Source organism: Setaria viridis, chromosome 5, assembly GCF_005286985.2.
Source record: "Setaria viridis chromosome 5, Setaria_viridis_v4.0, whole genome shotgun sequence".
In the NCBI taxonomy this organism is placed as follows: Eukaryota; Viridiplantae; Streptophyta; class Magnoliopsida; order Poales; family Poaceae; genus Setaria; species Setaria viridis.
In genome coordinates, this window is record NC_048267.2 from 43,771,650 (window position 1) to 43,798,672 (window position 27,023).

The window sequence follows — 27,023 nt, forward strand, 5'->3', positions numbered from 1 at the left end:
CTCCTTGTGGCGGAGACGCGAGAGCGACACTCGGCTATGTCGGTGAGGCCGGTCTCTGACAGATAGTGTTGTGCTCCACGGCTGGCCAGCGGTAATTGCGGGCGGCGGACTGACAGGATCATAGCCGCCGGACTGATTGCTCCGTGATCCGCAAGTGGCCATCGACGATTGCGACTGCCGAACTGATGACGATCTCGAGCGAGAGGAGCAGTTATCTGGTGGAGTGATTGACGGGCATGCATTGCTAGTGCCGCGAGGAGGCCGAGGTGAGGAGGTGCGGCGCAAGGCTGACGAGCGTTGACGAGATCGACGATTCGTTTCTTCCACGATCGAAGAAGCAAAGTGTTTGGCAACTAAGGGCTAGTTTGGCAGGGCTCCGGCTCCGGCTCCGTGCGCTTACCGAAGCACGAAGGAGCCGGAGCCGCACCAAACGGCATTGACCGCGGAGCTATTTTTTGGCACATTTGGGAGGAGCCGGAGCCGCACCAAACGGCATTGACCGCGGAGCCATTTTTTGGCACATTTGGGAGGAGCCGGAGCCGTTTTAGGCCTGCATGGAGGAGCCCAAAAAAGTGGCTCCGCGGCTCCGGCTCCGCACGAGGAGCCCCTCGCGAGGAGCCCTGCCAAACTCGCCGTAAATTGAACCGCGGAATGGGCGAAAAAACGGGAGCTGAATGTGAGAGCGACGGAGCGATAGATGGGCCACCAATCAGCGTGGATTGCACGGAGGGCAGACCGACTGTTGAGCTACGCGCTCCAGGCCCACCTGCCTGGGCGACGGACGATGGAGAGAGCGGGGCGGGACGACGGATGGTGGAGAGCGAGCGCGCGCGGGGCGGGACGACGCACGACACGAAAGTCGAAACGACGGATGAAGGTGGGCCACTGTCAGCCACAAATTGACGAGGTGGAACAACGTGAAGATAAACTTCTCTTTTATTAGTAGTAGAAGTCTGGAGGACTTTCTCCTTCTCTCTCTATGGTCCGTCCTCCAATTTTGGAGTAAGCCAATCTCTGTCTTGTCGACAAAATGGAAATGGGGACCCGGTCTTCAAAGAATGGACATTTTCTCTCTGCTTCTCTTATGTTCACTGTACGTTCAGCTTGTTGTGGTGTTTGGTCGAATCCTAATCCTTTCCTGCTCAGACGTGACCGCCTTACCGGGTGAAACAAGCTCTGAAATCATGCTGCAGTGTATGCCGTGGTGCCACACTGCCAACCAGTAGGTCCGCTGTTTCGAGAGCGAAGATGGGCGGGCTTGCAATGTTGGCGGTTGCCAACTACTAAAAAATTTCGTACAGCCCACATAACAACTGAAAATTTGGCTCGCTCAAGGCCCATTGAACCTACAGCCCCAAGCCCCATCGAGCCGAAAAGTACAGCTCACATACCCACATAACGCCAGAGCCAGGAACCAAGTCCCGCGATTACGTCGATTCGCGCGCGGGCGGCGGCGCGGCGGCGGCGTCGTACTCATCGGCGTGTGGGCGCTGGGCAGGCGACGGGGCGAGGGGGTTCAGGCGGTCGGGGGCGCGGATATCGGCGCTCCAACACAGCCGTCGATCGGGGCGAGCCGACGCGGGCGGCGAGGGCACGGCCAGGCCAGGGCGCGGCGGCCTGCGTCCCCGCTGTTCCTTTGCTCACCTCCAGGCGTAGAGGTTAGCGGCAACGTCAGCATTGCACATCATTAACTTGGAGAAAACAACCGCTCGCGGTGATGGCGGCCACCGAAGAGGGAGCCGAGAGCTCCGCCGCCGGCGAGCGGGAGCACGTCTCCTTCGCTCGGGGCGGCCCGGTGTTCGTTCCCTTCATGGTGGGCCCCATCTCCACCGCCCCAGGGTTCATGCACTCTGCCCTCCAGGAGCTTCAGGTGGCAACCAATCCCCCTTGCAGCTCTTCCCAGAACCCTAACTTTGATTTTCCCCCCAGAGTTTTGGGTATGATTCTCTGCTTGTTTCGTTTGCATCCAGTCCTTGGAAGCTGAATTGGGAGACCCTGGTGACGAATTCGACGGTGAGCTTTGGTAATTCCATGATTCATCCTGTTATATCGAAGTAATAATCCTTTCCCTTTGTGCCTATGCCAATTAATGTGTTGATTTTCTCTGGGTGGATGTTTTTTTTTTCGCAGCATCGATGAGCTGAGGGTGCTCACCCAGGAGGAGCTGGTGGAGCACGCCCTCCAGGAGGCTATGGAGGTAAACTCTCTACTGCTAATCGGCTTGTTTTTTTACCACTTTGTTTCGGATTGCATTTTGATTTGAGGTTCTGATGGTTTTTGTTTGTAGGATGACTCGAATTCTAGCACTCCACCACAACCAGAGGAGCAAACGTGTGATGAAGGGTAATTGGCCTACTTTAGCTATAGCTTTGTTGGTGTACTTTGTTAGCGTGGTTGATTGGTTATCTTGTTATGGTAGTTTAGGCAAGTCATATTAGATGCAACATTGGCAAAGGCTCTTCAATAAAGATGGCATGGTCTTTACCGGTCTGCCTTAATGCTAGTCAAATATTTAATTATTTAGTAAGGCTGCTAAGGTTTGTTATGCAATGCACAAGTTAGCATTCCTGGCGAGTGCTCTTGCAAAGCAAAAATTCAGAGGGATTTTTTTCCAAAAAAAATCTATATTAGTGGTGTTGTTGCGATCTTTGTGCACCACACCATTTCTTTCTCATGATTCTTATTTTGGCTTGCTGAATCTGATGTCCTTTGATTTACCATATCCAGGATGTCAGCGAATCCAACCCCTAGAAATGAGGCCCTCACATCGAGCCCATCAGCTGAAAGGGAGAACTCTAGATTGCCTATTGAGGATACTGCAGTCATATCACACGAACCAGAAAGCAGCAATGGTAAGCCCAGAGGCAAAAAGGCGAAAACCAGATGTAGGAAGGGCAAAACTGGAACCATCACATTAGATTCATCGGTTGAAAGAGAGAACCATGGATCACCTGTCGATATGGCAATTGTACCACATGAACCAGAAGGCAGTGAAGGAAATGGGACGGCCACTTCAAATCCATCTGCTGAAAATGCTGTCTCTGAATCACCTGTTGATTTGTCAATTGTTCCACATGATCCAGAGGGAACCAATGGGCAAACAACATGTGAGAAGGTCAAAAAGAGAGGGAGACATTTTGATAGAGAGGTTCGAGCAAAGATTTTACAAGTATGTATATCCCTCTTTTGACTGCCTTTTGTTTTGTTTACTGCTATTAATTTGAGAATTGATCTAGTGTGGCTGCCTCATGGCATTGTTGCATTAAGTTGCATCCATACTAAAAGAATTATGTTCACTAAACATGTATCCTATTTGAGTAAGGTGCTAAGTAGTTGTTGATAAATCCATCAATCCACATCTGTTGTTGTCACTGTAATACAGAGGCATATAGGACTAGCCTATATAGGTAACGCAACAATCTGGCCAGGATAATCAATTTTGCAGGTGCTGCTAATCTGTAAGTCTGAAGATGCTAGAAACCACAAAGTACATGGTTGATTTATTGTCACTGTAATAAATAATCACAAGTTACATGGTAAGATATGCTTTTGTTGAGGATTAAGTCTGTTTTGCAGTGTTATCTGTTAATCTGCGTCCTTCAAAGCATTTGATTGGTATTGTCTTGTAAGATTAACCTGCAATTTCTGTCATCCAACATTGAAGCACATTTGTGATCTCTGCAAATTACTTTTTTATGATTTTCCATAATTGTATTTTTTTTGTTTTCCCTATTATTATCAGGGAAGCTATCTTACTAAAGCAGACAAGTGGGTAGAAATCAAGGCCAAGCAAGACGAAGACAAATATGCAGCAAGGCTTCACTCTTTCAGGTAAAGCAGTTAAAAGTCCATTGGTGCCTATTGTTAGTAATCATATATTATGACTCTATTGTACATATTTATTTGTTGGGTTTTTAGTTATGCTTTGTCGAATCTCAATGGAATGTTACTATGCAAAGGCATGTCAAGTTGGGAGAAATAAGATTCTATAGAACAGATGTAATAGACTGATACTATATTTGATTGAAGCAAACTGGAGGGAGAAGCTTATGGCCTTCTTATCATTATGCACTTGAGACCATAAAATTAGTCTATTCCAGTGATCTTTTTCTTGCACAGTTATAAATGAATATGATTCTTTGGTGCAGTGGTGATTCTGTGAAGTCTAAATGTTCCAAGTCATCATCTGATAAAATCGAAATGGCGACATCTCTTAAATTAACCGGCGTGCCTTGGAAGGTTTGGATTATCTCAGTTCATCTGTAGCACCCCTTTACACAAGCTCCTATCTTTGGAATTTTAGTCTTACGATCTATTTTGTTCCCAGAACAAAGCTTCAAGACCTGAGGAACACAGAACTGTGGTCCATCCAGAAGTAATTCTTTGTGTCGAAATTTACCAGAAGAAATGTGGCTCTGTGAAGGTAATTGCTAATCATTAATTTACACATACCTGTTTATGGTGACCTGAAGGCCCCAATTTTATGTGACTTCATACCTTGCAGTGCCAGGAACTTCTTGTGTTGGGAAGCCAATTCCTTACTGATCTGAGGGACAACATTTGTTGTTTGACTGATAAGCTGATGAAGGTGGCTGGGCAACACGATCATTCTGGATATTTCCTTATTGAGGTATGCTTTTCCTTTTTGAAAATTTAATACATGTTCTTGAAGAACTGTGGCTACCTTTTTAATCTCCACTTTCCTATGTCAGGACACATTCTACAACGATTCGAGACATCGTTCTGCCACTGATTACAGTAAACCTATACTTGATTGGCTTCAGAATTCCGGTGATGAGGTAGCTGAGAAGTGGGATGCCATAACATCGGGTGTTTTGAAGAAACGGCAGAAGGATTTACTGAGGGGTTTGAATATTTCTAACGTGCCCGAATTTAAATCTGAAAGAATGCAAACAACTCGCTTCTCTGACCTGCACTTCCGGCCTGGTGCTGGGTACCTCTACTGCCATCAGGTTCTCATCCATTCTGTTTTGTCTTAATGCCTCCAGAGAATTTCATTTTTCCTTGTTTTACAAACATTTTATGTTAGAATTTTTATTCGGCTATCATATGTTGAACTTGAATGCTTGATGAAACAAAGATATCAGATCCTTTAACCGGTTTCTGGTTTCATACTGCACATTTTTCAGGGTAGCTGCAATCACAGGATCGTGATAAGGGACATGAGGTTGATCCACCAGGATGACTCGCAGGACCAGGCAGATTACCCTCTCCAGACGTTCCAGTTGCAGAAGCGCTTGCAGAAGTGCTCGGTGTGCCAGATCTACCCTGCCACCAAGATGACGGTCGACGACAAGTGGGCGCTGAACAACCCCTGCTACTTCTGCATCAAATGCTACTACCTCCTGCACTACAAGGAGGACAACACGCTGCTTTATGAGCACACTGTATATGATTTCATCCAAGAGTAACATCTCTCTTCTTTCTGGGGGGCTCTATCCTACACTGTACTTTGGGTACATTTTTCTGAGTTTGGATATGAACCCTCACCAGCTCTCGGCAGCTGAGTCGCCCATTTGCCGTTTGCCGGGAAGCTATAGTTTGGGTTGAGCCGCCGCATCTGGAGCCGATCGAGCTCCTGTACTGCTGCACATATGCATCGGCAATTCGGCATTGGGCGACGGCGGAGCGAGTTGCTGATACGAAATGCAATTATCACTTGTTGATCCAGTTGTTGGGCCTGTTTAGACTTCAAAATTCTGCATGCATGGATAATTAGGGACACTCTTTTCCAATAATTAGGGATACCTAAACCATTTTCCTCCACTAATCTATCTATTGGATTTTTTTTCTAAGCTATACTTGGTACTTCTCAAGACATACGCACCGGAGAGTATTCACTCCGTCCAAAAAAAAATGTAACTTTTGCTTCCGGAGAAGTCAACAAATTTTAAATTTAACCAAATTTATACAAAACAATACTAATATTTATGGTACAAAATAAGCATAGATAGAATAATTATGTAATATATTTTCATACTAAATTTAGTATATTTTCATACTAAATTTATTTGGAGACGTGAATGTTAGTCTTTTTAGTATAAATTTGGTCAAAGTTTCAGATTCCTCGAGAGACGAGAGTTGCATTCTTTTTGGGACGGAGGGAGTAGTAGGACATATTAGTTGTTGTTGGCTAGAAAAAATACTTCTAGATGAGAAAGACGGGAAGTCCACGCCCATCAGTTGGCCGAGGAGGAGGAACGCCACTAGTATATATCGCTCATTTTCCCATGAAAAATAGTACGTAGGCAGTTGGGCCGGCCACGCGGGGCGGCGCTGCTGCGCGGAGGCCACAGGACCGGGCGGGCAAACGAGAGGCCGGGGCGCGCCGCGGCCTTATCCGCAGCAACCATCCCCGCGCCTCTTCACGCCGCGCCACGCCGTCCGCACCATGGCCACCAATGGCGACCCCCACCGCCACTGCGCTCTCCTGCTCCTGCCGCCCCTCACCCTCCTCCTCCTCCTCCTCCACCGCTGCCTTCCGCCGGCTGAACATCGCCTCCGTTTCCAGTGGACCGCCTCCTCGCCGCCGCCGCCTCCGTCTCGCGCCGCTGCACGGTGAGCTCGAGATCCTTCTGCGAGCCCTTCCCCGATGCACGCCGCAACTACAGTATAGTGCTGACGACGACACCACGTGTTGAACCGTGCGTGCAGTTGTCGATGACTCGAAGGAGGTGCAGGCGGAGGCAAGCGCCGCCGCCGATCTTCCCGAGGAGAGGTCTCAGACGGATAAGATGGTCGACGGCATGGATTTCGGGAAGCTCTGCAACGACTTCGAGTGCATAAGCAGCCCCTACGTGGAGTCCACGGCGAGGCAGATAGCGCGGGACATCCTCGAGCTGCGGGAGGACAACCGGGCATTCAACTGCTATGCCGTCTCCGTCAAATACAAGGTGCTGATGCTCGTCATGTGATCTTTCTGCGCAACTGTACTTGATCCCTTGTTTGGCAACACAAAGGCGGAAAATTTTCATTTGGTTGTGGATGTAGCAGCTCCAACACTAACCATAAGACAATTTACACTGACAACTTGAAGATTCAAGCGGTCAGTTTTAAGTTTCAAACTTTCAGCTAAGTGATGGTAGAAAGAAAATCATTTGCTAGTTACTAGTTAATGGGTTGAATGTTCACCAAACGAATCACCGTGTAGCAAATGCTATGTGTAAATAGCTTTGGCTTATGCCTGCGAGTAGCAATCGTTTGCCATATTGATTGACTGAATAGTTGGAACTTGGAAATAGGAAAGTAAATAGTCATACACTAAGATTTTCGTACTGTGTTCATTCATTCCATAGGAGAAAATAAATTGCCACCGTGCGCTCTTGATTTTGTGATGGCCTAATTTCATCCTTCAGATACCGTACCCTGCTTATCCTTGCCTCCATATTTGTCCTCTTTCAGGATCCGTTCAGGACATTTGTTGGACGTGACAAGTACATGAGGCCACTGTGGATCACCAAGGCATTGGAAAACCCTGTAGTGGTAAGAATTGATTAGATGCAATAGCGTGTTCCAGTCATCTCATCACAATGCAAGATTTTTAGTTGAATTATGTTGAACATAAAAAAAAAGAACAATGGTGCATCTTTCAGGTATTAGATATCTGAGGCCAAACTTGCTGCAAAAAAAAAATATTACCTTACCTGTATCCAGCATGATCCCTCTCCAAAATTCAGATAGCATCTAATCAGCACTCTTGTTATTGTGTCAGACAGTCCAGGAAATGTCAATGCAATCGACAAGTAATCTGACCATCAAGTGGGCATTCAGAGGGAAGCCTAAGAATCCATTCTTTGCAACCATTGGAGGAGATGTCATTGTCCGTGTTGAATCCCAGTTCGTGTTGAACCAGATAAGTGGCCAAGTGCTCGAACAGGTAGACTCCTGGGACCTCTCTGCCTCGTCTCTTCCTGCCCAGACCTACTTCTGGTTGTCAAGAAGGGTTTACTCTACTGTTGAGTCTGGGAAGGACACAATCGAAGCTGCTAAGAGCACGGCATCCGGGCTGTCAACAAAGGAAGATCAGAATTTAGAGGCTTATCCGGATCCTTCTGGTGATCCTACAAAGGTAAATCAATCTTTCTAGTTCCATAACTGTGCCGCTACATGATGAATCTCCAACTTATATAGCTATCGTTTGATCATTTCTAATACTCAAAATTCTGAAGAGGTCAGTTCAGTTATGTTAGTTCATTCAGAGCCTTGTTTTGGATTTCTGGGTGCAGTTCTTTCAAAGGCCAGATGATGGATTCAATCAAGATGTGTACCAGATTGGGCTTTTGCTGGCCGTGATCTACTTCATTGTACAATTTCTGAAAACAACTCTGTGATCGCGCACCAGTTTCAACAAATTCGCCAAATCCTCCGGGTGTAGTACTGTAGTATGTGTATACATTGCATGTAACTATGTCTAGCAAAACTGTTTCATATAGGTACGCCACCATCTTAAGTGGAAGAGATTTGAGACTTTCAGACAGTTGATGATCCATTCTTGCTGATATTAGTCTGGCTTTTTCCCCCTGCGAGCTATTAATTTGGCAGTCATGACTTCGTGTTGTCACTTATGTGTAGCCAAGTTGTTGAGTCTTAGTGTATTAATGGCATACATTTTTAGAAGGTTTACGGCACCAGTGGAAGTTTTCCCTATTTTGTGTTGAAACCTATGGATGCAAATATTTTAATTTTAAAAAGTATATGGCAATATATTTTTCCCCTTGAATCCTTCACAGTGCATGCTCAGTTATGGTCTTGTCTCTTGATGCATGATCCTGGACATTTCCATTCTGATTCTGGACATTTTTGTTTGGAAGATTTAGACGGAAGCGAGGTGGCCGGCCTGGAAGCTGTTTTGGGTTACTAGGCCTTGTGGGCCGAATTCCCTTGACCCCCGGTCATTTTTGCAGATGCCAAGTTTCTGATTCCTACCTTACCTGAAGGTGCATTTTGTCTTCGTGTCACACTCACTAGATCACCTAAAGAATTCGCGTGACAGTATTGCTATTCAGCAATGTATCAGGAGCTTGAATTCACAAGAGCACTGAGCCACTGAACCATGCAGACTAAAATTATCATCTGACTCTCTATTTCATCAAATCCTCGCAGTTTTCCAATGTACTCGCTCGAGCTGTCGCCTGTCGACCACGGTCAGAAAGAATCTTGCAGATTCTTTTTTTTTGGAAAAAAAACTAATCTTGCAACATTTCAGGTGTATGTCCATATCCACGCAATACTTACTCTCTGAAGATACAGCCTGTCCATTACTCCATTCCTGTGCTGTGATCTCTCTTCCCAAATCAGAAATGGAACAGAGCATTCAAGAACTCGACAAATTCAAAATTGGATCCAGCATTTTAGCCGGTGCATCTCCAGTGTTATGTGGTATGGTCAACCTCGCAATAGTGCAGGGAAACAATCTCTACGCCATGATTGACGGTTCACCTCGCCGGATCAGGCACAACCAGACGAACGATGACAAGTTGAATCTGACCAGAAATGCCAGGGAAAATTCAGTATCCAGACGGAGCTTGCTGGCATTGGTCGGCAGGATGGAGCTTTACGGGCTTATGGCTCTGCATGTTGCGGCGGGCGGGGATGACGGCGGCAGCGGCGGGCGGCGCTGGACGGGTGGGGAGGAGACGACCCGAACCAGGGTCCTATATGAAACGTTAGGGGTGTTTTTGAAAATAATCGGATCGCAATCAATAATCGCGATCCAATTGAGGGGTCCATTTGCAATTACTAGGGGGCATTTGATAAATATTTGGATCGCGATCAATAATCGCGATCCAAATTGAGGTGTTATTTGAACATGTTCAGGGTGTTTTTCTTAAGAAATATCCCGGATCGGGGATCCAGTGCTCAGCGGCGGCACGCCGCGCCGGAACGCCGCCGCCTTACGCCTGAAGTCCATCTTCTTCCTCCTGCCGTCTCGTGCGGGTCGGGTGCTTGCGCTGACAAGAAACGCCGCCGCCTCTGCTTCATTGCCGCACGCGTCTCGCCGGATAATCGCGGCGACACCACAATCCGGCCGTCTCCTGCTCCCATCCCATCTCTCTACACGGCGGGTATGCATGTTGATGGCAGGCAAGACGCGCGAACAGAGCAGAGCTGGGTAAATGAAAAAGTTCAGGCAAATGCACGGTTTGTAGGGCATCCTGAAGAGAGATATAGCTATCCTTTGCATATGGAAAGAATCTTGGATAATCTTGTGCCAGTAATTTATTATTGATCATGGCATCCCATAGGCTAACTGTATTGCCTGATCCTGATAAACAGAACATTTTCCACCAAAAAGAGCCTTTTTCCTTAGCCATATGAGGTACTTCAGAAAATAATATGTATTCCAAATTAGCTGTACCCATTGGATGTCTCTCTGATTATAAAATGTATCCAGATGTTTCAAGAGTGATGATTCATTCTGAGTGGTTAGCTTGCTTACACTGCCTGATTTTGTCCTTTCCTGTTAACTTCAGAACCTCTACATACGGATTTTTTCTTATAATGTCAACTTCCTTGATGATTGCATCTGGTAACTTGAAGATGCAAGAGAAATAAGCGGACTGAGCAGTAATTACCGAGTTAATCAATTGAAGTCTGCCTGAATAGGTCAGGAACATAGAACTAATCAACCTGATGGCTACAGCACGATCAGAATCTTTGTTCATGAAACAATCACTTCTTGGGAAAAGTGATTAGGGATGGGAATAACTGGGTAGCAATGTCCATCAACAGCAAGATTACCATTCCCGGCAGAACTTCATGCTGCTCATGGCTGCTGCCTGCTGCTTGTCAACCGTGGTCGGAATCTTGCAAATTCAGAAGGTTTTCAGAATTGGACCCGGCATTTTGGCCGGTTATCTTCAGTATCACTACACAATAATGCCTGATTGAATTTATCTTGAGCTATTACGATTCCAACTTCCAAGTGACATAGGATGACCCTCCATCGTATGTTGCTTTGACCAGTCCACCCTGCATATGCTGAACCTCGCAATTCTCCAAGCCTCCAACGGGAACAATCTCTATCTCGCCATGGTTGGTTTGGTTGTTTACCTCGCCGGACCAGGAGCAACCTGACGAGATGACGAAGGCAACTGACGAGGGAGTTCCAACTGCTGACATGTCAGGCAGAGTGCTCCGGCGCGTGGTGGCGGCGGCGGCGGCCGGCATACGAACCAGCTCCTTCGGAGGCCGAGCGGCACAATCACGTCCCGGAGCCATCACCGCGCCACCTTCGGAGCTGGCCCGTGCCCCGCCGGTGCGAGCTCAATCGCGCGGCGAATGGCGTGCCGGTGCCGCGGGCGCCAGGTCTTCGGAAGATGTTGCGTGGGCTTGATGGGGCTTTGAGGCTCTGAATGGCGAGGCCGACAGAGACCACGGCGGCAGCGGCAGGCGGCGGGCGGCGATGGACGGGTAGGGAGAAGACGACCTTGAACCAGGGGCATTTTTGCAAATAACCGGATCGAATAATCGCAATTTAGGGGTCTATTTGCAAATAATAGGGAAACTTTGTAAATAATTGGATCGCGATCAAATCGCGATCCAAATGAGGGGGTTGTTTGAAAATATTCAGGTGCGCCTTTTGAAATTCTGTGCCGCGATCCGAATCCTCCGCCGCGGCTTGACGCCGGCCGTCCCTCGGATACCTCTTCTTCCTTCCGCCTGGCTCTCACCCCGCCCCAGCTCGCGCCATGGTGGCTGTCAGGTCTGGACTAAGGACTCTGAAGTCTGAACTGACTGAAGAAGGCCTGATGCCGAGCGTTGGGGCGGAGGCGGCGTGCCGGCGTCCTCGAGCGTGAACTCGCCGGCGGCATAGTCCACACCACGTTCCAGCATACGCAGCTGCTGTCGCCTGTCGGCCACCTCCAGGCTGCTGTGGGTCATCGCAAGTTCAGAACGAGAAAGCCGAGTGGCTGCCGTCAACTTCAGATGCTCTATTCTTTTTTGCAGAGTTTAGAATATGGTTTCAAATCTTTGAGCGAATTATGGATTGACCTGATGGTGAATGTTGAGAACCATTTAACCTGATGGTCACAGTTTCTGCAGGCATGGAGAAGCACCTTTGTTCTCCCTGTCTTCCTTGGAATACAAAGTGTTGTTGCTGCATGCATGCGTGCCGAATAGAAAAGAGAGCTTGCTCATGAACCAATCTGCTGATATGATAACTCACCTGATAAAGAGGAATCTGCTAATTCAGATATTAACAATGGTCATTAGTGTGAGAACATGAGTAGTGGATTAAGAATGCCTGAATGGCAACAGTTACCATTGGCCACATGGAGCATTTTGAATTCGCGTGACATCAACTTTACTGCCCGTCAAGATCCTAACTATTGTCTATTGAATTCACAAGAGAACTGAACCATGCAAACATCAGAAAAGATTGGCCAAGCATGGTTCCGACAAAAATTATCACGTCAAGGACCATCTGACTCTCTAATTTCATCAAATATGTGTGCAGTTTTCCATTGTGCTCGCTCGCTGTAGCCTGTAATCTTGCAATTTTTCAGGGGTATGCCCCCCATCGCCCATATCCACACGATGCTTACTTTCTGAAGAATGAAGATACAACTTGTCCGTGCTTGTGCTGTGATCTCTCTTCGCAAATCAGAAATGGAACAGAGCATTCAGGAACTTGACAAATTCGGAATTGAACCCAACATTTTAGCCGGTGCATCTTCAGTGTTATGTAGTATGTTCAACCTCGCAAATGCTGCGGGGAAACAAATCTCTATGCCATAGTTGATGGTTCACCTCGCCGGATCAGGCACAGCACGACGATCAATGGCAACTGGCAAGTTGAATCTGATCAGCAATGTCAGGGAAACAATCCAGGCGGAGATTGCTGGCATCGGTGGGAAGCATGGGGCTTTGCGGTTCTGGATGGCGCGGCGGGTGGGGAAGACGGTGGCAGCGGCGGGCGTGCGGGGAAGAAGACGACAGGTCCTATACGAAAATGTGGGGGTGTTTCTGAAATAATCGGATCGCGGTCAATAATCGCGATTCAAATTAGGGGGCTATCTACAATTATTAGGGTGTATTTTATAAATATTCTAATTGAGATTAATAATGCGATCCAAAATAGGGGGTTATTTGAAAATGTTCATGGTTCTCTTTTTTAAAGAAAAATCCCGGATCGGGGATCCAAAGCTCAGCGGCGGCACACCGCGTCGGAGCGCCGCCGCCTCGCGCCGGACGACGACCTCTTCTTCCTCCTGCCGTATCGCAGCCACCCCAGCATGCGTGGACCGAGGTCGATCGAGGGACGGGTGCTTGCGGTGACAAGAAACGCCGCCTCCTCTGCTCTTTCATGCCGTGCGCGTCTCGCCGGATCATCACGGCGGGCGTCGGCGGCGACACCACACTCCGGCCGTCTCCTGCTTCCATCCCCTCACTCCTGGAGAGACGGCGGGTATGCATGTTGATGGCAGGCAAGACCCGTGAACAGAGCAGAGCTCAGGTGCTCAACAGATCTCCTGCTCATATATGTTCGTGCCATCGATCCCCCAAGGACTTGAACATGGATTCTGAAAGCAAGGATCATCCGCTGCAATTTACAACGCAACGATGAAGCAGACAAACTTTTATTTCTTTCTTTCTCTTGCTGCGTGCGACAGATTTACATCTACTGCAGGGGTTGCATCATGAGATTGAAGGTCAGGCAGCCTCTCCATCTGTGGCCACAACAGCAGACGAAGAAGAGTGCCATGCCATGCCTCCCGATCCTCACCCCTCGCCGTGGCCCATGCACCAACGATTCAAGCATGATGGCTGCCAAGTCAGGCCTGGATTCAGATGACTGACGTGTCCCGGCCTACCGGGTGGTCTTGCGCGGCAGGGACCCCCGAAATATGGGTCTCGATAGCAGGAAACAAGACGCATGAAACCAGATAACTGATGAGTCCAGATACCGAAAATGCACTCCAGCACAGAGCACGTCACACCGCCACCACCACAGAAGTGCATAAACTACTTGGGGAAAGCCATGTCTTTCTCTCTCTCTTACACCAGCTGCGTATCTTTGTATTATGAAGAAAGAACAAGTAACAAAAGTTCAGGTTACACAATGCGCAATGCATATATACGCGCTGGGGCATTTAACTGTCTATTACGCAATGTAAGCAACCAAACAGCAAAAGTGCAAAACAACTAAAGGCTACTACTACTCACTAAAAAGACAACCCAGATGCGTAGCACCGGCCGAGATCCACATCTCTCCTACTAGCTTGATCATAATCCGCAGCTGCTGCACCGTTGCTTCCGTACCTCTAAACGCACGAGAGTTCAACTCTTTCCACAAGTGCCAAGACACCAGAGGTCCAGCGCCACCGGAGGAGGATATCCTTCCAAGCTCACCCATTCGTCGGCTGCTGTAAGGTCCTTCTCCTATAGTCTCCTATCAGACTCACCACCCGCTAGGCCACTACCCTAGCAACCAATGGCGTTACGCCTCTCCATCTTCTCGTCTCACGAGGCCGGCCTTCTCCACATGCCAGCTGGCCACCTGCGGGCGCTTCCCAGCCTTGCTTGGAGGCTCGGCAGCATCCCAGAAGTGGAGCCTGACAGTGATGGCGGGCTCTGAAATGAGGTGACTGCCGTGAGGTCAAGCAGCTTGGAGACGACCTTGGTGGGAGCTGAGGCGGTGACCAGGTGACCAAGGACACCTTCTGGCCAATCGTCAAGGCGGTAGGAGACATGGTGTCGTCCTTGACATGTACACTCAATGGTATCGTCTGAGCTCTACCGATCTCTTCTTTGTTTCAGTCTTTTACCAAGATGAAAAAACAAGAAGAGAACCTGATAATTTTCTGGTACTCTTGGTTGCAGGTCTGGCCCTTGCAAGGTGATGTGACCAAAATTCCAGCAGATGTCTGAGCAGAACCTCGATGTTCTGTTCCTCAAACTCGATTGCAGCCAGGACAACAAGGTCAGTTGGATTACTTTGCTCTCTTGTGTATTCACTGCTCTGTGCTCTGTAGGATATCTGGATATGGCATGCTGAAAAACATCAGTACTTGCTACTTGCAGCCTCTTGCAAAAGAGCTCTGGGCATAAAGGTTGTGCCGAAATTCAAGATTCTCAAGGATGGGAAGGTTGTCAAGGAGGTCACTGGTGCCAAGATCGATGAATAGCTCATGCAATTGAAACAGCGAAGTGAAGCTGAGAAATACCCTGAAAAATGTGCACGAATCAGCATGCTACCAGTAGTGTACACTATGAACGAGCCAACCCCTTTTGTGGAAGTGGATACTGACATGCAGGAAAAAAAAAGTTATTCTAGATGGAGTGCTCCCTGTAAATAATCATTTGTGCTTTATGAGGATACTGCTTCTTTCAGATATTAATAGTTTGACAGTGATCCTAGTCTTTCATACTCAGTATGTTTTGAATACTATATCAGGTGGTTCTCTGGCTGAATACCTTTGAGTTACACGCACTAAGCTGTACAGTTTAAATTTTAACGAAGGATAACCACTCATATTACTGAAACTTGGTGAATCATATATAAGATCTCTTGCTATAGCACCTATTCTAGATGTAGAGCTTCATTGCAAATGTTAGGTTTTATGATCTGCTACCTCAGTATATTCGGAGATAACTACACTTTGTATAGGACAACTTGGTCAGTACCTATATGGGTCAAAATAATTTATCACAGTGTTTCGGATATGACAAGAAGTCATGACTGTGAAGGAGAGAAGATACCTGAGTGGCAAGCTGATATGAAGCTCTTGCTTTGCTAACTGTTAAACAGCAATGTTTCAAGACCGCCTAGCTTACCACCATCTCCAAACCAAAATAAGTGTTTCTGTTTCTATTGATTCTCAGTCCATTATAGACATCTTGGCATGCTCCTTCTGTCGATCCTCAACCCAAGTGGATCCTGGCTTTTTAAATGGCAGTTTTGTTCTCATCAGCGATCTAACTCTTTCCGCCTCCTCCCACAGTTCTTTCCCAGCATATATATTTGAAAGCAGTATATAGTTCCCTGTGTTCCCAGGTTCCAACTCAAAAAGCTTGTTTGCAACAATTTCTGCAATCTCGACATTGTCATATGTCTTGCAGGCACTCAGCAGTGCACCAAGAGCCCCCGGATGTGGCCCCATTGGCATCGTTTGAACCATCTCAAATGCCTCCTCAATCCTCCCTGCTCGGCCAAGCATGTCTACGACACAGGCATAGTGATCCGCACGGCGCTCAATTCCATAATCCCGCACCATTGCCTCCCAATACTCCAGTCCCTTATCGACAAGCCCTGCATGGCTGCACGCAGTAAGTACACCAACGAAGGTGATAGGGTCCGGCCAGACGGCCTGAGCCTGCATCCTTTCAAACACTTCAAGTGCCAGCTTTCCATGCCCATGAGTTGCCAGCCCACTGATCAATGCTGTGTATGGATAGGCATCAGGCTGTGCAATCTCCCTGAAAGCACTCAGTGCCTGTTCAACATTGCCACACTTAGCGTGCATATCTACTAATGCAGTAAGAATCTTCTCATTCCTTTCTATCTTCTTCCTGTCAACATATGCTCCAACCCACCCAGCCAACTCTGTGCTTCCCATCTGTGAAGCTGCAGAAATAACCCCAACCATTGTGGCTGCATCAGGCTCAATCCTAGCAGCCTCCAGCTCCCTAAACAAAGCAAGTGTTGCCTTAGGCCGTCCAGTCTGTGCATAACCATTAATCACTGCCGTCCAAGCCACGAGATTCTTTGCCGGCATTTTATCAAACAGCTCGCGCGCTCTCTGCACTAAGCCTCGCTTACAATATCCAACAATCAGCACCGACCACGACGCCGTGTCTCTCGTAGGCATTTCATCAAACACGCGGCGAGCAGATGCGAGGTCACCAGCGCTGACGTAGACGACCACCATGGCGTTCCAGGAGACCTGGGTTCTGCTGGGCATGGCGGCGAAGAGGGACTCAGCGGAAGGCACGGAGGCGTTGCGGGCGTGCGCGCAGAGAAGGGAGTTGAAGGAGACCGCGTCGGGGGCGGGGATGTCCGCGAGCGCGGCGTGCGCGGCGGGGAAGTCCTCGCACTTGGCGTAGAAGTCGACGAGCGCGTTGGCGACGGGGAGGCGGAGCGGGAGGAGCGCGAGGCGGATGGCGACGGCGTGGAGGGAGGCGCCGAGCGGGAGGAGGCGGAGCGACGCGGCGGCGTTGAGCGCGAAGGGGAGGGAGAAGTGGTCGGGGGAGACGGGCAGGCGCGGCATGAGGAGGAGCAGGCCGACCGCGGCGCGCGGGCGCGGCTTGGAGAGGCGGCTGATGGCGCCGTTGATGAGCGAGCGGATGAGAGCGGGCGCGGTGGCCGCGGCGTGCGAGCGGAGGAGGTGGGCGTGCAGCGCGGCGGGCGGCGGTGGCGGGTGGTCGGAGGCGAGCGCGCGGGCGATGCGGTCGAAGGGCGCCATGCGGTTGGGCTGGGCCGCCATGGCGTCGGAGTGGTGAGGAGGAACGAATTGTCCGAGGTTTTTATATGCTCTGGAGTTTTAAACTTCTGGGCTGGGCTCCTGTTGCAATGTGGATCGAGGTTTCGGCCCAACTTAGACTCATCCGCGAATTCCGCCCAAATTTTTGAGCTGCTGGCTCTTTTATTTCCTTTTCCTTTCCTTCTTTATATTTCCAAACTTTTGGCTTCTACTTTTTCAGATCTCTGAGCACTGCTCACAATCGAAATTGTAAAGTTCAGCTCGATAAGCAACGAAAGCTCCAAAATACCACCTCCCAAAAATTGAAACGCACCAAAGCACAGCTCAATGGCACGTTGATAGGATAGGGACTCGGGCTTGGAACAGCCGACATTGTGACGACCCTGATCTGTTTACTTCAAGCACGAACTCATCGTAACATGCTGGGGCCACCCAATCAACGCGCTGCTGCCATGCACAAGCTAAGCCTCAGACGTCACCTCAGACAACTACTACGCCATGCAGCGGGGCAGGAAATTCCGCCCGGCTTCCTCCTCCATCCCTATCCCGACCACCTAATTCGCCAACGAATCCACAGCCAACAGAGCCACGCCGCCAGCCGACGCAGCGGGCGGAGGGCGACCCAGCTGGTGGCCAGGTGTTGCCGTGCTGGTGCTTCGACTGCTCGGCTCCCGGCATCTCCCTTGCCGCCTTGCCGGATTCACCCTGCTCCATCGCCGCCCCAATGCCACCACCTACTGCACCAACCCCGGCAGGTCGCAGCCTGCAGGAGGCGCGCGGCAGTTGATACGCTTGTCCCTTTCCCATCAATAGCCTCGCACATGTCTCTCTCGCTCGCTGGTCGCGTCCCGTCACGTCGCTGTTGCCCTGTGACCTGTCACTCCCCACTCCAGCACTGACACGTAGGACGTACCGTCACCTTGGCACCTTGCATTGCATCGTTTGAGATCCCTGCGAGCATGCATGGCATGGCATGGCATGGCCCCACCGGTGACCTGAACCCATGTGTTCGTCAGCAGTAATTTCCGTTTACGCAGTCGTAGTTATCTGTTCCAAGAAAGGTAGCAGTAAACATGCGGTCAAATTTGGACGGTGTCGTCAGGCAGAGACTGAAACAGCCAGCGCGACCACTACTGCACCCCAGGAAGGAAAACAAAAGGAGCACACGATGGTGTGCCATTCGCAGGGATCCAGATGTTGCTGAGCACCGAGGGCAGGGCCTCCACGCGCATCATCCTGTCCGCTTGTGGCCAAGGTCAGGAGGGTGGAATGATTGTCCAGGCCGGAGCCGGACTCGTCACATGTGTGTGCCAGAGCCATGCCACCAATCATGCGTCGTCGAGGTTAATGCTCGCGCACGCCTACGTGTACGCTGTACAGAACTACTCCGTTCGACAGCACTAAAACTATAAGCAATTAAAGATTCTTTCTATTGGTTAGTTAAAGGTAATTAAAGGTTCTACTGGTTAGCAGAGGAGTTAGTTAGCAACTGTAGCGTGGATCTCGTTCTGGTAGCATGGGAGGCATCTTCTGCACTGCAGACATGGAGAATTGGAGAGTGACCACTCAGCAGCCAATATTGTTCCTGCAGGCCAGGGTGCAGCGTGGTGTGGTGACTGGTCCAATACTTCCAAAGCGAGTGCACTTTTTTCAGCATCAACATAGCGAGCTACGGCGAGAGCCGAGAGGAGCCACCTCACCAGGTAATGGATCAGCCATGGCGAGAGGAGATTAGTCAGCATCCATCCGCCGTGGCGAATCCTGAACTCTCTCAAACCTATCTCTGGCCACTCAGATGGGCAAGAGGCACCAGCAGGGCAGCAGCTACATCAAAGCGTCCGATCACATTGGATGCCACGATGGAACGGACAGAGACGCCATCACGGGCATCAACTCCACGGCGACGACGATGACGGCTGCAGGCATCACTGGGACAACGACGCGGCTCGCCTCTGCAACGCCAAGGCTGCTCTGAATCGCACGCAGATCATCCAATCGGGCCCAATCGGACAGGGAAGAAGAAATGTGCCGGAGGGGAACGACGCGAGTTCGCGCCAGCAACTCCGCGGGGCAGAACGTACAGAAGGAAGCATTCACCATTCCAAGACTTGACATGTACAAGAACCATCCATTTCCGCGAAAAATATCGCCGACGGCCGCCGCCACGGCCACCGGAGCACGATGAGGTGCAGAAGGAAGACGGGCACATGCTTCCCTCCCCCGTCGCTGCCTGCCGAATCAGCAGGATTCTCCGTGGCTGCCGGCCGACCGGCCGGCGGCTTCCGCCCGCAAGGGACACGGACATGAACGACAACGAGAACAGAGGTGACGAAACGATGCGGACGGGGGTTGGTTGCTACCTAGGGAGTAGGGAACAGGAAGAATGGCCACGCTATCTATCTGCACAGAAGCCGGCCGGGCCGGCCGCCGCGGCGACCGTCGTCGCCCGACCGGCGATCGTCTCATCTCAAAACTGCGCTTCTGGTCTCTGGCTCGCCGGCGCTGTCGAACCGCCCGTTCGTTCCATCATTGCGACGCCGAACCGCTGATGAGCAATCCGTCCAAGTCAACGTCCTCCAGCCGCTGCAGCGCCCGAGAATAACGCAGAACGGTTACATACATCTCGAGAAAAAACCGCGAAGGATTGCGGAGAGAGATAGAGGGAAAAAATATGGATCGATCCATGGATGGGATCGGTTACCTGCGGGGTAGTGCGGAGGAGGCGGTCGGGCGTGCAGGCCGGCGGCGCGTCGAAGAGGGCGAGCGGGAAGTGCTTCTTGACGACGCCGACGTTGAAGTAGATGACGCCGGACGAGGGGATGTCGACGGTGATGTCGTGGACGGGGAACCATATGAAGAGGTCCTGCGCGGCGACCCCGGAGATGGCGGCGATCCGTCCGCGGCTGATGACCCCGGCCACGGTGGCGTTGTAGCGGAGCTCGACCTCGAAGCGCGTCGTGCAGGGCGCGGCCAGGTCGGCCTCGAACGCGCCCGTGGCGGCGTCGTGCCGGAACGCCGTGATCCCCGCGGGCAGCAGCCCGCCGGGGAGCTGGTGCGCCCGCAGCACCGCGTTGGCCGCCTCCGCCGCCGCCGTCCGCCCCGCCGCCCCGCGCGCCCCCGACGCCAGAAGCACGACGGCGGCGGCGGCGGCCAGCAGCAGCGCCCGCAGCGCGGCCGCCATTCCTTCCTTCCTTCCCGACGCCGACGCGAGGAGATCGGCACGGGATGGGGGAGGAGGACGGAGGGCGAGAGGAGAGCGGCGCCCGGGAGAAGGGGGGGGGGGGGGGGAGGCGGCAAGGAGGAGACAATAATTGGTGTGGGAAACGGGAAACGAAATGGCCAAATGGGAAATAGAGATCGGGGGTGGATGGGGGAGGGAAGGGAGGGGGACGACGAGCGGATGGGGAGGGGGACGACGAGCGGATGGGGACGGGGACGGGGGTGCGGGGCCCGCCTGCCGGTGACCGTGGCCGGAAAGGCTGTGCGATTAGCCCCCCGCGGAAAGCGCTGCCCGTGTTTTAATCATGATTAGCGTGGTGGTGGAGTTAACAACAGACATACAGAGCAAACGCCGCGGCGTCCTCCGCCGGCCGGCTGCCGGGGACGTTGCGCTTTGGCCGGGTTCGGGGGTGCCGGCGCGCGATTGGCTCCGTGTCCCTCGGGTTGCGCCGCGCCGGGGCCGTTTCGTCCCGGCTGGTTCTGTGTGTTGGTCTTGGTTTGGGACGGGGCCGGTCGTGACTCGGGAGCACGAGCCACGAGCGCGGCTCGGCGCGGCGCCGTCGTACCGGCACTGTTGAGCATGGGAGGAGGGAGTGGAGGGGCACAGGACGTCGCAGCGACCGCAGCTGGTAGTCAAACAAGGGGGAAAGGGGGCGGAAAGGAAGGAACCCGAGGGTGAGATCGCCGGGACCGATGCGTCAGGCGTGCGCCCGTGGAGCGCGGCCGCGTGCGGTTGCGGAGCCCGGTGGCCAGTCACGGAGCGGCGAGCCTTGTTTTCCTTGTTTGCCTGTGACACTGGTCGTGGATGCTTGCTGACATGCTGGCGTTCCTCAAATCGGGGCCGGCCGGCGGCCGCGCACAGATGTTTCGAGGAAAAACTTGCGCCGTGAAGATTGAAGCATCTCCGGTTTATTTCATTTTACACATGATTTCTGCTTACAGGTAAACGAAGATTCTACATGGTAATGTTCTCGCTGATACATGTGGTTGGTTACGTGAGCGAGTGCTGTAGTGTCTTGTTTCGTGATAGGAAAATTCAGTTCAGCATGTAACATGTTGCTTCAGCACCCAACTGGGCAGCTGAATGGAAGATGCATCAGATGCATTACTGTGTTATTTTCTCTATGCCTCTTGGGAGGTAAATGCACTGGTTCCGAATCCGGATTTTGCAGGCTTACCGTCCTACAAGCCATGTGCTCTTCCATACTCGCTCTGACATCACAGTACCCCATTCCAAGGATAATTCACCCGACGTACTCAAACCAATGGAGAATCCATTGGCACAAACAAGTCCAGCCAGTGCTGCGCCTGTCTGTCACCTTTCCCCGTACTCACAAGTCCAAAAACACCGGGCAGCAAAATCATTCTGCCAAGGCCATGTAATCTTGGAGTGCCAAAATCACTGTGCTATCACTGTAGCACACTGTAGCGTTTCGTTTGTATTTGTGAATTATTGTCCAAACATTGACTAATTAGGCTCAAAAGATTCGTCTCGCAAAGTACAACAAAACTGTGTAATTAGTTTTTAATTTTATCTACATTTATTACTCCATGCATGTACCGCAAGTTTGATGTGATGGGAAATCTTCTTTTTGCATAGTGCTAAAGTTGGGATTTTGGAGTGAACTAAACAAGACCAAGTCAGTTTACAGGCCATGGCACGCCAAGTCAGTTTAAAGTTCGCCAAGTCAGTTTAAGGTTAACAAACGAGGAGGCACTGTCATCATGCAATCCTGGGGCCTGTCACCTGTGAAGCAGATGCGCCAATGTTACACTGAATCACTAATGATCTGGCAGCGTCAGCAGCCACTGTTGGTGCTGAAGGGTGGGTTCAGGTTCAGCTGGCGCCTGACGACCACAAGCTGTCCGGGGAGCAGCAAAATAACAGCGGGGGATCCCGGATCCGGGCACAAAAACCATACGGGATTCACACGCCAACGGCTCATTGGTGGCTGGGCGGCCGGCAAAATAAAAGGACATTTCTTTCTTTTCTCACACGAGAAAAGAAAGAAAAATTCTTGCAGATGCAGAAGAAGCAGCCTTCAGCTAGCTTCGGCGGCATAGCGTCGCAGCACCTTTCCGTGGGCTCTCGATGGGCGACATCTTTGTCGTGCGTGCTGTCGCAAACCCTTCTGCCCCCTCCATCTTTGTTTCTCCCTGGCCTGTGGCCTGGACAGCTAGGGTTCCTTTCCCCTTTTCCGCCTATCCTATGATGGCCGTACGGTTCATGAACATACACCTATATAGAATGTGTGCATATGTTCCAAACTTCCGAGTTCGATGAAAGATGGATGGATCGATGGAGCACCTCGAGAGAAGAGCAAATGTGTGGTTCTTCTTGTTCTTCTTATTTTTTTTTTACCAAAAACAAAGAGCTGATGGATGAATAATCTGGCCTCTCTGTCCCTCTCTCTCTTTCTCCATATCCAGCTGAGCAGGTTGCTTGCCTTTCTTGTTGCCTTTTGTTCATCAAGCTGCATGCATGTGAATGATTTGGAGCGAAAGGGAGAATCATTGTCCGAGCTAGAGCCGGCGCCTGTGCCCATCATGCATGCATGTAAATTGTAATGCAAATAGAAACCAGACAACCTGGATGATATACCTGTAACTCACTATCGGTCGGAGTAGTAGTTAGTAAGCATTGTTTAGTTGTTCTTCGCCGGCTGGCTTTAGGTGAACTTGATCGATGCCCTAATCTCTGGTTTATTGCTAAAAAATGCCATGGCTATTCCGTGTATGTAAGTACTCCTAGTCAGGTTTTGGTGAACTCGACTCTTCCATTTTTAAATATACAATAAATAAACTAATTATCTCTCATTCTAAATGCTATATACTTAAAAATGAAAGTAGTATGTAATGCTGCCAATCAGAAAAAAGTGATTCGTGCCAGCTTAATTTTGAAGAAGCCCGAAGGAATTGGGTCACGTCAGGGTTGCAGGTCCATCTCAGATTGCAGGTCATTTTAGCATTTCTATATTCATAGTTTTTATTATGTATTTAGAATAGTGTCTATCTAGCAGATGAATAGTACAAGCTATGAATTTAAAAATGCAAAAACAACTTTATAGTTTGGGATCGAGGGGAGTAGCATGTAATTTTGATTAGGGGAAATTTTAGATTCATGCTTGCTTAATTATTGAAGAAGCTTAAAAGAATTGGGTCACGTCAGGGTTGGTAAAAAACCAATGAACGGCCCACGGCCGGCGATGGATCGATGTGCCACCATACAAAAGTAGAGGCAAGGACGGTAGGCACACCAAGTTGTGCGCGCGAGCAATGATCATGTCGACCGATCGATCGATGGAGGCCCACGTACACAGTCGTCGTGGCGGCAGCAGCAGCTTATGTGATACAGCAGGTGACAGAAACTCTGTGCATGGATCCATCGAGATGGCGATCAGGCGAGCTCCAATTGACGGATACATGCATGAATTCGTGATGATCCAGCCATCCCCTACGTGTTCTTGGCCTATCAAATAATCACGATCACTTTGAGAGCCCAAGCCGGATCCCCTACATGTTCTAGCGACGAGGTCTAGGGGACGTGCTAGTTCGGGGATTGGTCGTCGGCCGTGAGGCACAGCGTCATGATGGACGCAACAGGAGGCAGCAAGCTCGCGGGGCCTGCCTCATCGCTTGATTAAACTGATTTTTGTTAGCTGTACGACGCCTTTTAATCGGCAGCGTCCGTGTCTGAGACATACTCCTCTAGTATGGCTTTGTCTTTTGAAAGACCTCTAGTTGCTTTGCCGGCCGGCGTTTGTATTAGGGAGTGGGACATGGCTTTACTAAAACGGGTTTATATTCGACTGATCCAAACAACCACTTAGGGCTCGTTTGTTTCGCAGGAATCAAGTGGAACTGGAATTCATTTCCTAGGCCGACCTGTTTGGCTGCATATGGAATTGGAAATGATGATTCCTCACGATTCCACCACTGCATGCCACACATTCTGAAAAAAAAAACTGAAACGTTTCCTCAGCCTCTCCCCCGACTCCTCCCCCCGTCCGCCCCTGACTCCTTCCCCCCCGCACCGCCTCCTCCCGCGCCACGGCCCCTTCTCCGTGCCCCCCTCCTTCGGTGCCCCTCCTCCAGCACCCTCTCCTCCGCCACCCCCTCCCCCAACAACTTCCTCCCCCCCCTCTCTCTCGTTTAAGGTTGTAATCATGGCTGGCAGATGGAGGGCGGCTAGATCCGCGTAGAGGACGACCGGATCCGCGTGTTGGGCGACCGGATCTGCAAGTTGCGGGCAATCCCAACCTGGTTTGGGTGGTGGACAATGCTTGCTCCACAGTGGACGGCGGGGCCATGGCAGTGGTTGCGATGGCAGCCGTGGTGGCAGCGCCACCTCGCAGTGCGGCGGAGAAGTTTACTCTCCGGAACATGTCGCGCCCCACCGGCGGCTTCGCGGAGGAGAAGAAGATAGGGAGCGGCAGCTTCGGGTCGGTGTACAGCGCCAAGCTCCCCGACGGGCGCGAGTTCGCCATCAAGCGCGCCGAGCGTGGCGCCAACGGCGGTTCAACGCGGAGCGCGTGTTTCGAGTGGAGCCCCGGCTGCTGTCGCACGTGAACCACCGGGACCTGGTGCAGCTGCTAGGCTCCTGCGAGGAGCACGGCGAACGCATCCTGGTATTCGAGTTCATGCCCCACAATGCGCTCCAGGACACCTCCACGGGGATGCCACCAATGGCTCGCTGCTGTTCGCATCGTGGGAGGCGCGGCTCCAGGTGGCGTTGGACGCAGCGCGCGGCATGGAGTACCTGCATTGCTACGCCGTGCCGGCCATCATCCACCACGATGTGAAGCCGTCCAACATCCTCCTCGATGATGACTGGACAGTCAAGGTCTCCAACTTCAGCCTCTCCCTCGCCAGTGGCGGCGCGGTGGCGGCCGCCATCGCCTCGTCCTCCATCACCGCCGGCACCATCGGGTACATCGACCCGGAGTACTACCAACTGTAGGAGCTCACCGAGCGGAGCGATGTGTGGCCTAGTCCGTCCTTTGCATGGTGGTGTTGGTAGCCACGCGGCAGGTTTGCGGCGGCGAGCAGCAGACGGCCATGGCGAGCAGCTCCTCTGCTGCACTTCGCAGTGTGGCAGCGGTCGCGGTGGCACCCGCTCCTACGGCGTGGTCCTAGACTGGGCCCTGTTCTGTCCTTTTCGTCCGGTGGCAGCGCGTCTCGGCCTGGTTGACGAGGCGCAGTGGCTCTTCAGCGCCGCCGATGCGCCGGACGGTGGCCTCGTCACGTGGAACACCATGGTCAGCCTTTTGGTTCAGAGCAACCGCTTTGACGAGGCTGTCGAGGTGCTCTACGATCTGACGTGGAACACCATGATATGTATACAGTCATACTTAAAAAAATTCCATATTTAGTTATCCAAACATAATATGGAATTTGATTCATGGAGAAGAATTCCATCAACACCCAAACAAAAAATATTGAATTGAATCAAATTCTAAGTAATTCATTTCTGGTGGAATCCAATGTCTAGAATGTAATTCCTACAATGGGTTTCAATTCCTACGAAACAAACGGGCAAGATTATATACCGACTTTTTTTTATTTTAGCCCTTTTTGCAATTTTTTTCACAAATAGCCCGTGGCGGAACCAATTCCAAAAATGGACCCTTAGCTTGGTGGCTGGCGCCAAGCTACAGTGTCTTGGCGCCAGCCATCCTAGCGCTAAGGTCCTCACCGTCGCCGCTGATCGGGTAGCTGACGTGGCGGAGGCTTGGCGCCAGGATCTATGGCGCCAAGCCTCCCTACATAAGCCCCCGCCCCTTCTTCCTGGCCGAACCTTCCTCCTCATCTTTCTTCTCTCTCTCGGGTTTTTACTCTCCCTACTTTGCCCTATACTACGAATCAACATTTTAGCTTAGGAAACTTTCATTTGATCTGTGGATCTTGAAGAGCAAGGTATCCTCTCTCCCTCGTTGCTTTTTTTCACATCGATTCGCTATATATTAGTTGTATTTTTTAACTCAGGATTTCATGCAACTGTAGGATGCCGAGGCGTGAAAAAGCTAGGAAACTAAGGTAACCCTAGCGCACGTAGTTATGTTATGTGCTCATTGTTGTGGATGAAATGAAAAACCTTAATTGTAGGTTTATTGTTAAGTGCGTTTGGTTCTTACAACGAAATAAACTAAATTGTAGTTATGGCGCCAAGCTGACCGGAAATGCCTTCAATCCATTGCCTCTACCTAGTGGTGTTCCAGTCCTATGTGCTTTTGCAGTGATCCTTGCAAGGTAGCCAAGTCCGATGAACATGACACGTATAGGCAGAGGTATTGGATATGTTCCAACTTTACGTTTGAACCTACACTTCGTCAGTGCCGCATTAACACGTTGGTAAGG

At 50.8% G+C, this 27,023-nt stretch overlaps 5 protein-coding genes and 1 long non-coding RNA gene across 7 annotated transcripts; 4 read left to right on the plus strand and 2 right to left on the minus strand.

Annotated features, from left to right (window-relative positions):
* The first annotated feature begins 1,454 nt into the window (after positions 1-1,454).
* On the plus strand, positions 1,455-5,691 carry LOC117857419 (snRNA-activating protein complex subunit). Of its 2 annotated transcripts, XM_034740071.2 has the most exons (11): positions 1,455-1,870; positions 1,971-2,023; positions 2,131-2,197; positions 2,288-2,343; positions 2,728-3,169; positions 3,743-3,831; positions 4,149-4,239; positions 4,328-4,423; positions 4,505-4,630; positions 4,713-4,973; positions 5,151-5,691. In XM_034740071.2, the coding sequence occupies exons 1-11, from the start codon at positions 1,718-1,720 to the stop codon at positions 5,430-5,432; spliced, it is 1,716 nt and encodes a 571-aa protein (XP_034595962.1). In that variant the 5' UTR covers positions 1,455-1,717; the 3' UTR covers positions 5,433-5,691. The 2 variants fall into 2 exon arrangements, with proteins under 2 accessions (XP_034595962.1, XP_034595963.1); XM_034740072.2 differs by lacking the exon at positions 1,455-1,870 and having other exon boundaries at positions 1,983-2,013.
* Positions 5,692-6,377: 686 nt separating this feature from the next.
* On the plus strand, positions 6,378-8,524 carry LOC117857420 (uncharacterized). The gene is made up of 5 exons (XM_034740073.2): positions 6,378-6,579; positions 6,676-6,914; positions 7,423-7,503; positions 7,733-8,089; positions 8,247-8,524. The coding sequence occupies exons 1-5, from the start codon at positions 6,423-6,425 to the stop codon at positions 8,349-8,351; spliced, it is 939 nt and encodes a 312-aa protein (XP_034595964.1). The 5' UTR covers positions 6,378-6,422; the 3' UTR covers positions 8,352-8,524.
* A 4,650-nt stretch (positions 8,525-13,174) lies between these two features.
* LOC117856573 (uncharacterized) lies at positions 13,175-15,510 on the plus strand. The gene is made up of 3 exons (XR_011898259.1): positions 13,175-14,746; positions 14,848-14,947; positions 15,049-15,510. It is a non-coding gene; the product is annotated as an uncharacterized lncRNA (long non-coding RNA).
* Positions 14,110-17,484, minus strand: LOC117858426 (uncharacterized). Its single transcript, XM_034741493.2, has 2 exons — positions 15,727-17,484; positions 14,110-15,192 (listed from the first exon to the last, which is right to left on the minus strand). The coding sequence occupies exon 1, from the start codon at positions 17,448-17,450 to the stop codon at positions 15,846-15,848; it is 1,605 nt and encodes a 534-aa protein (XP_034597384.1). The 5' UTR covers positions 17,451-17,484; the 3' UTR covers positions 14,110-15,192; positions 15,727-15,845.
* A 2,041-nt stretch (positions 17,485-19,525) lies between these two features.
* Positions 19,526-20,739, minus strand: LOC117858427 (uncharacterized). The gene is made up of 2 exons (XM_034741495.2): positions 20,149-20,739; positions 19,526-20,030 (listed from the first exon to the last, which is right to left on the minus strand). The coding sequence occupies exons 1-2, from the start codon at positions 20,626-20,628 to the stop codon at positions 19,974-19,976; spliced, it is 537 nt and encodes a 178-aa protein (XP_034597386.1). The 5' UTR covers positions 20,629-20,739; the 3' UTR covers positions 19,526-19,973.
* Positions 20,740-24,974: 4,235 nt separating this feature from the next.
* On the plus strand, positions 24,975-25,626 carry LOC140222921 (putative serine/threonine-protein kinase-like protein CCR3). Its single transcript, XM_072294046.1, has 2 exons — positions 24,975-25,182; positions 25,328-25,626. The coding sequence occupies exons 1-2, from the start codon at positions 24,975-24,977 to the stop codon at positions 25,624-25,626; spliced, it is 507 nt and encodes a 168-aa protein (XP_072150147.1).
* Positions 25,627-27,023: the final 1,397 nt, after the last annotated feature.

Bases quoted from the DNA above. Each gene is read 5' to 3' on its own strand.
- LOC117857419 (XM_034740071.2), top strand. From the start codon at position 1,718: ATGGCGGCCACCGAAGAGGGAGCCGAGAGCTCCGCCGCCGGCGAGCGG. The intron at 1,871-1,970 runs GTGGCAACCAAT...GTTTGCATCCAG, and splicing joins CTGCCCTCCAGGAGCTTCAG to TCCTTGGAAGCTGAATTGGG. The intron at 2,344-2,727 runs GTAATTGGCCTA...TACCATATCCAG, and splicing joins GAGCAAACGTGTGATGAAGG to GATGTCAGCGAATCCAACCC.
- LOC117857420 (XM_034740073.2), top strand. From the start codon at position 6,423: ATGGCGACCCCCACCGCCACTGCGCTCTCCTGCTCCTGCCGCCCCTCA. The intron at 7,504-7,732 runs GTAAGAATTGAT...TTATTGTGTCAG, and splicing joins CATTGGAAAACCCTGTAGTG to ACAGTCCAGGAAATGTCAAT. The intron at 8,090-8,246 runs GTAAATCAATCT...TTCTGGGTGCAG, and splicing joins CTTCTGGTGATCCTACAAAG to TTCTTTCAAAGGCCAGATGA.
- LOC117858426 (XM_034741493.2), bottom strand. From the start codon at position 17,450: ATGGCGGCCCAGCCCAACCGCATGGCGCCCTTCGACCGCATCGCCCGC.
- LOC117858427 (XM_034741495.2), bottom strand. From the start codon at position 20,628: ATGGCGGCCGCGCTGCGGGCGCTGCTGCTGGCCGCCGCCGCCGCCGTC. The intron at 20,031-20,148 runs GTAACCGATCCC...CGGGCGCTGCAG, and splicing joins TCCTCCGCACTACCCCGCAG to CGGCTGGAGGACGTTGACTT.
- LOC140222921 (XM_072294046.1), top strand. From the start codon at position 24,975: ATGGCAGTGGTTGCGATGGCAGCCGTGGTGGCAGCGCCACCTCGCAGT. The intron at 25,183-25,327 runs GTTCAACGCGGA...AATGCGCTCCAG, and splicing joins CGAGCGTGGCGCCAACGGCG to GACACCTCCACGGGGATGCC.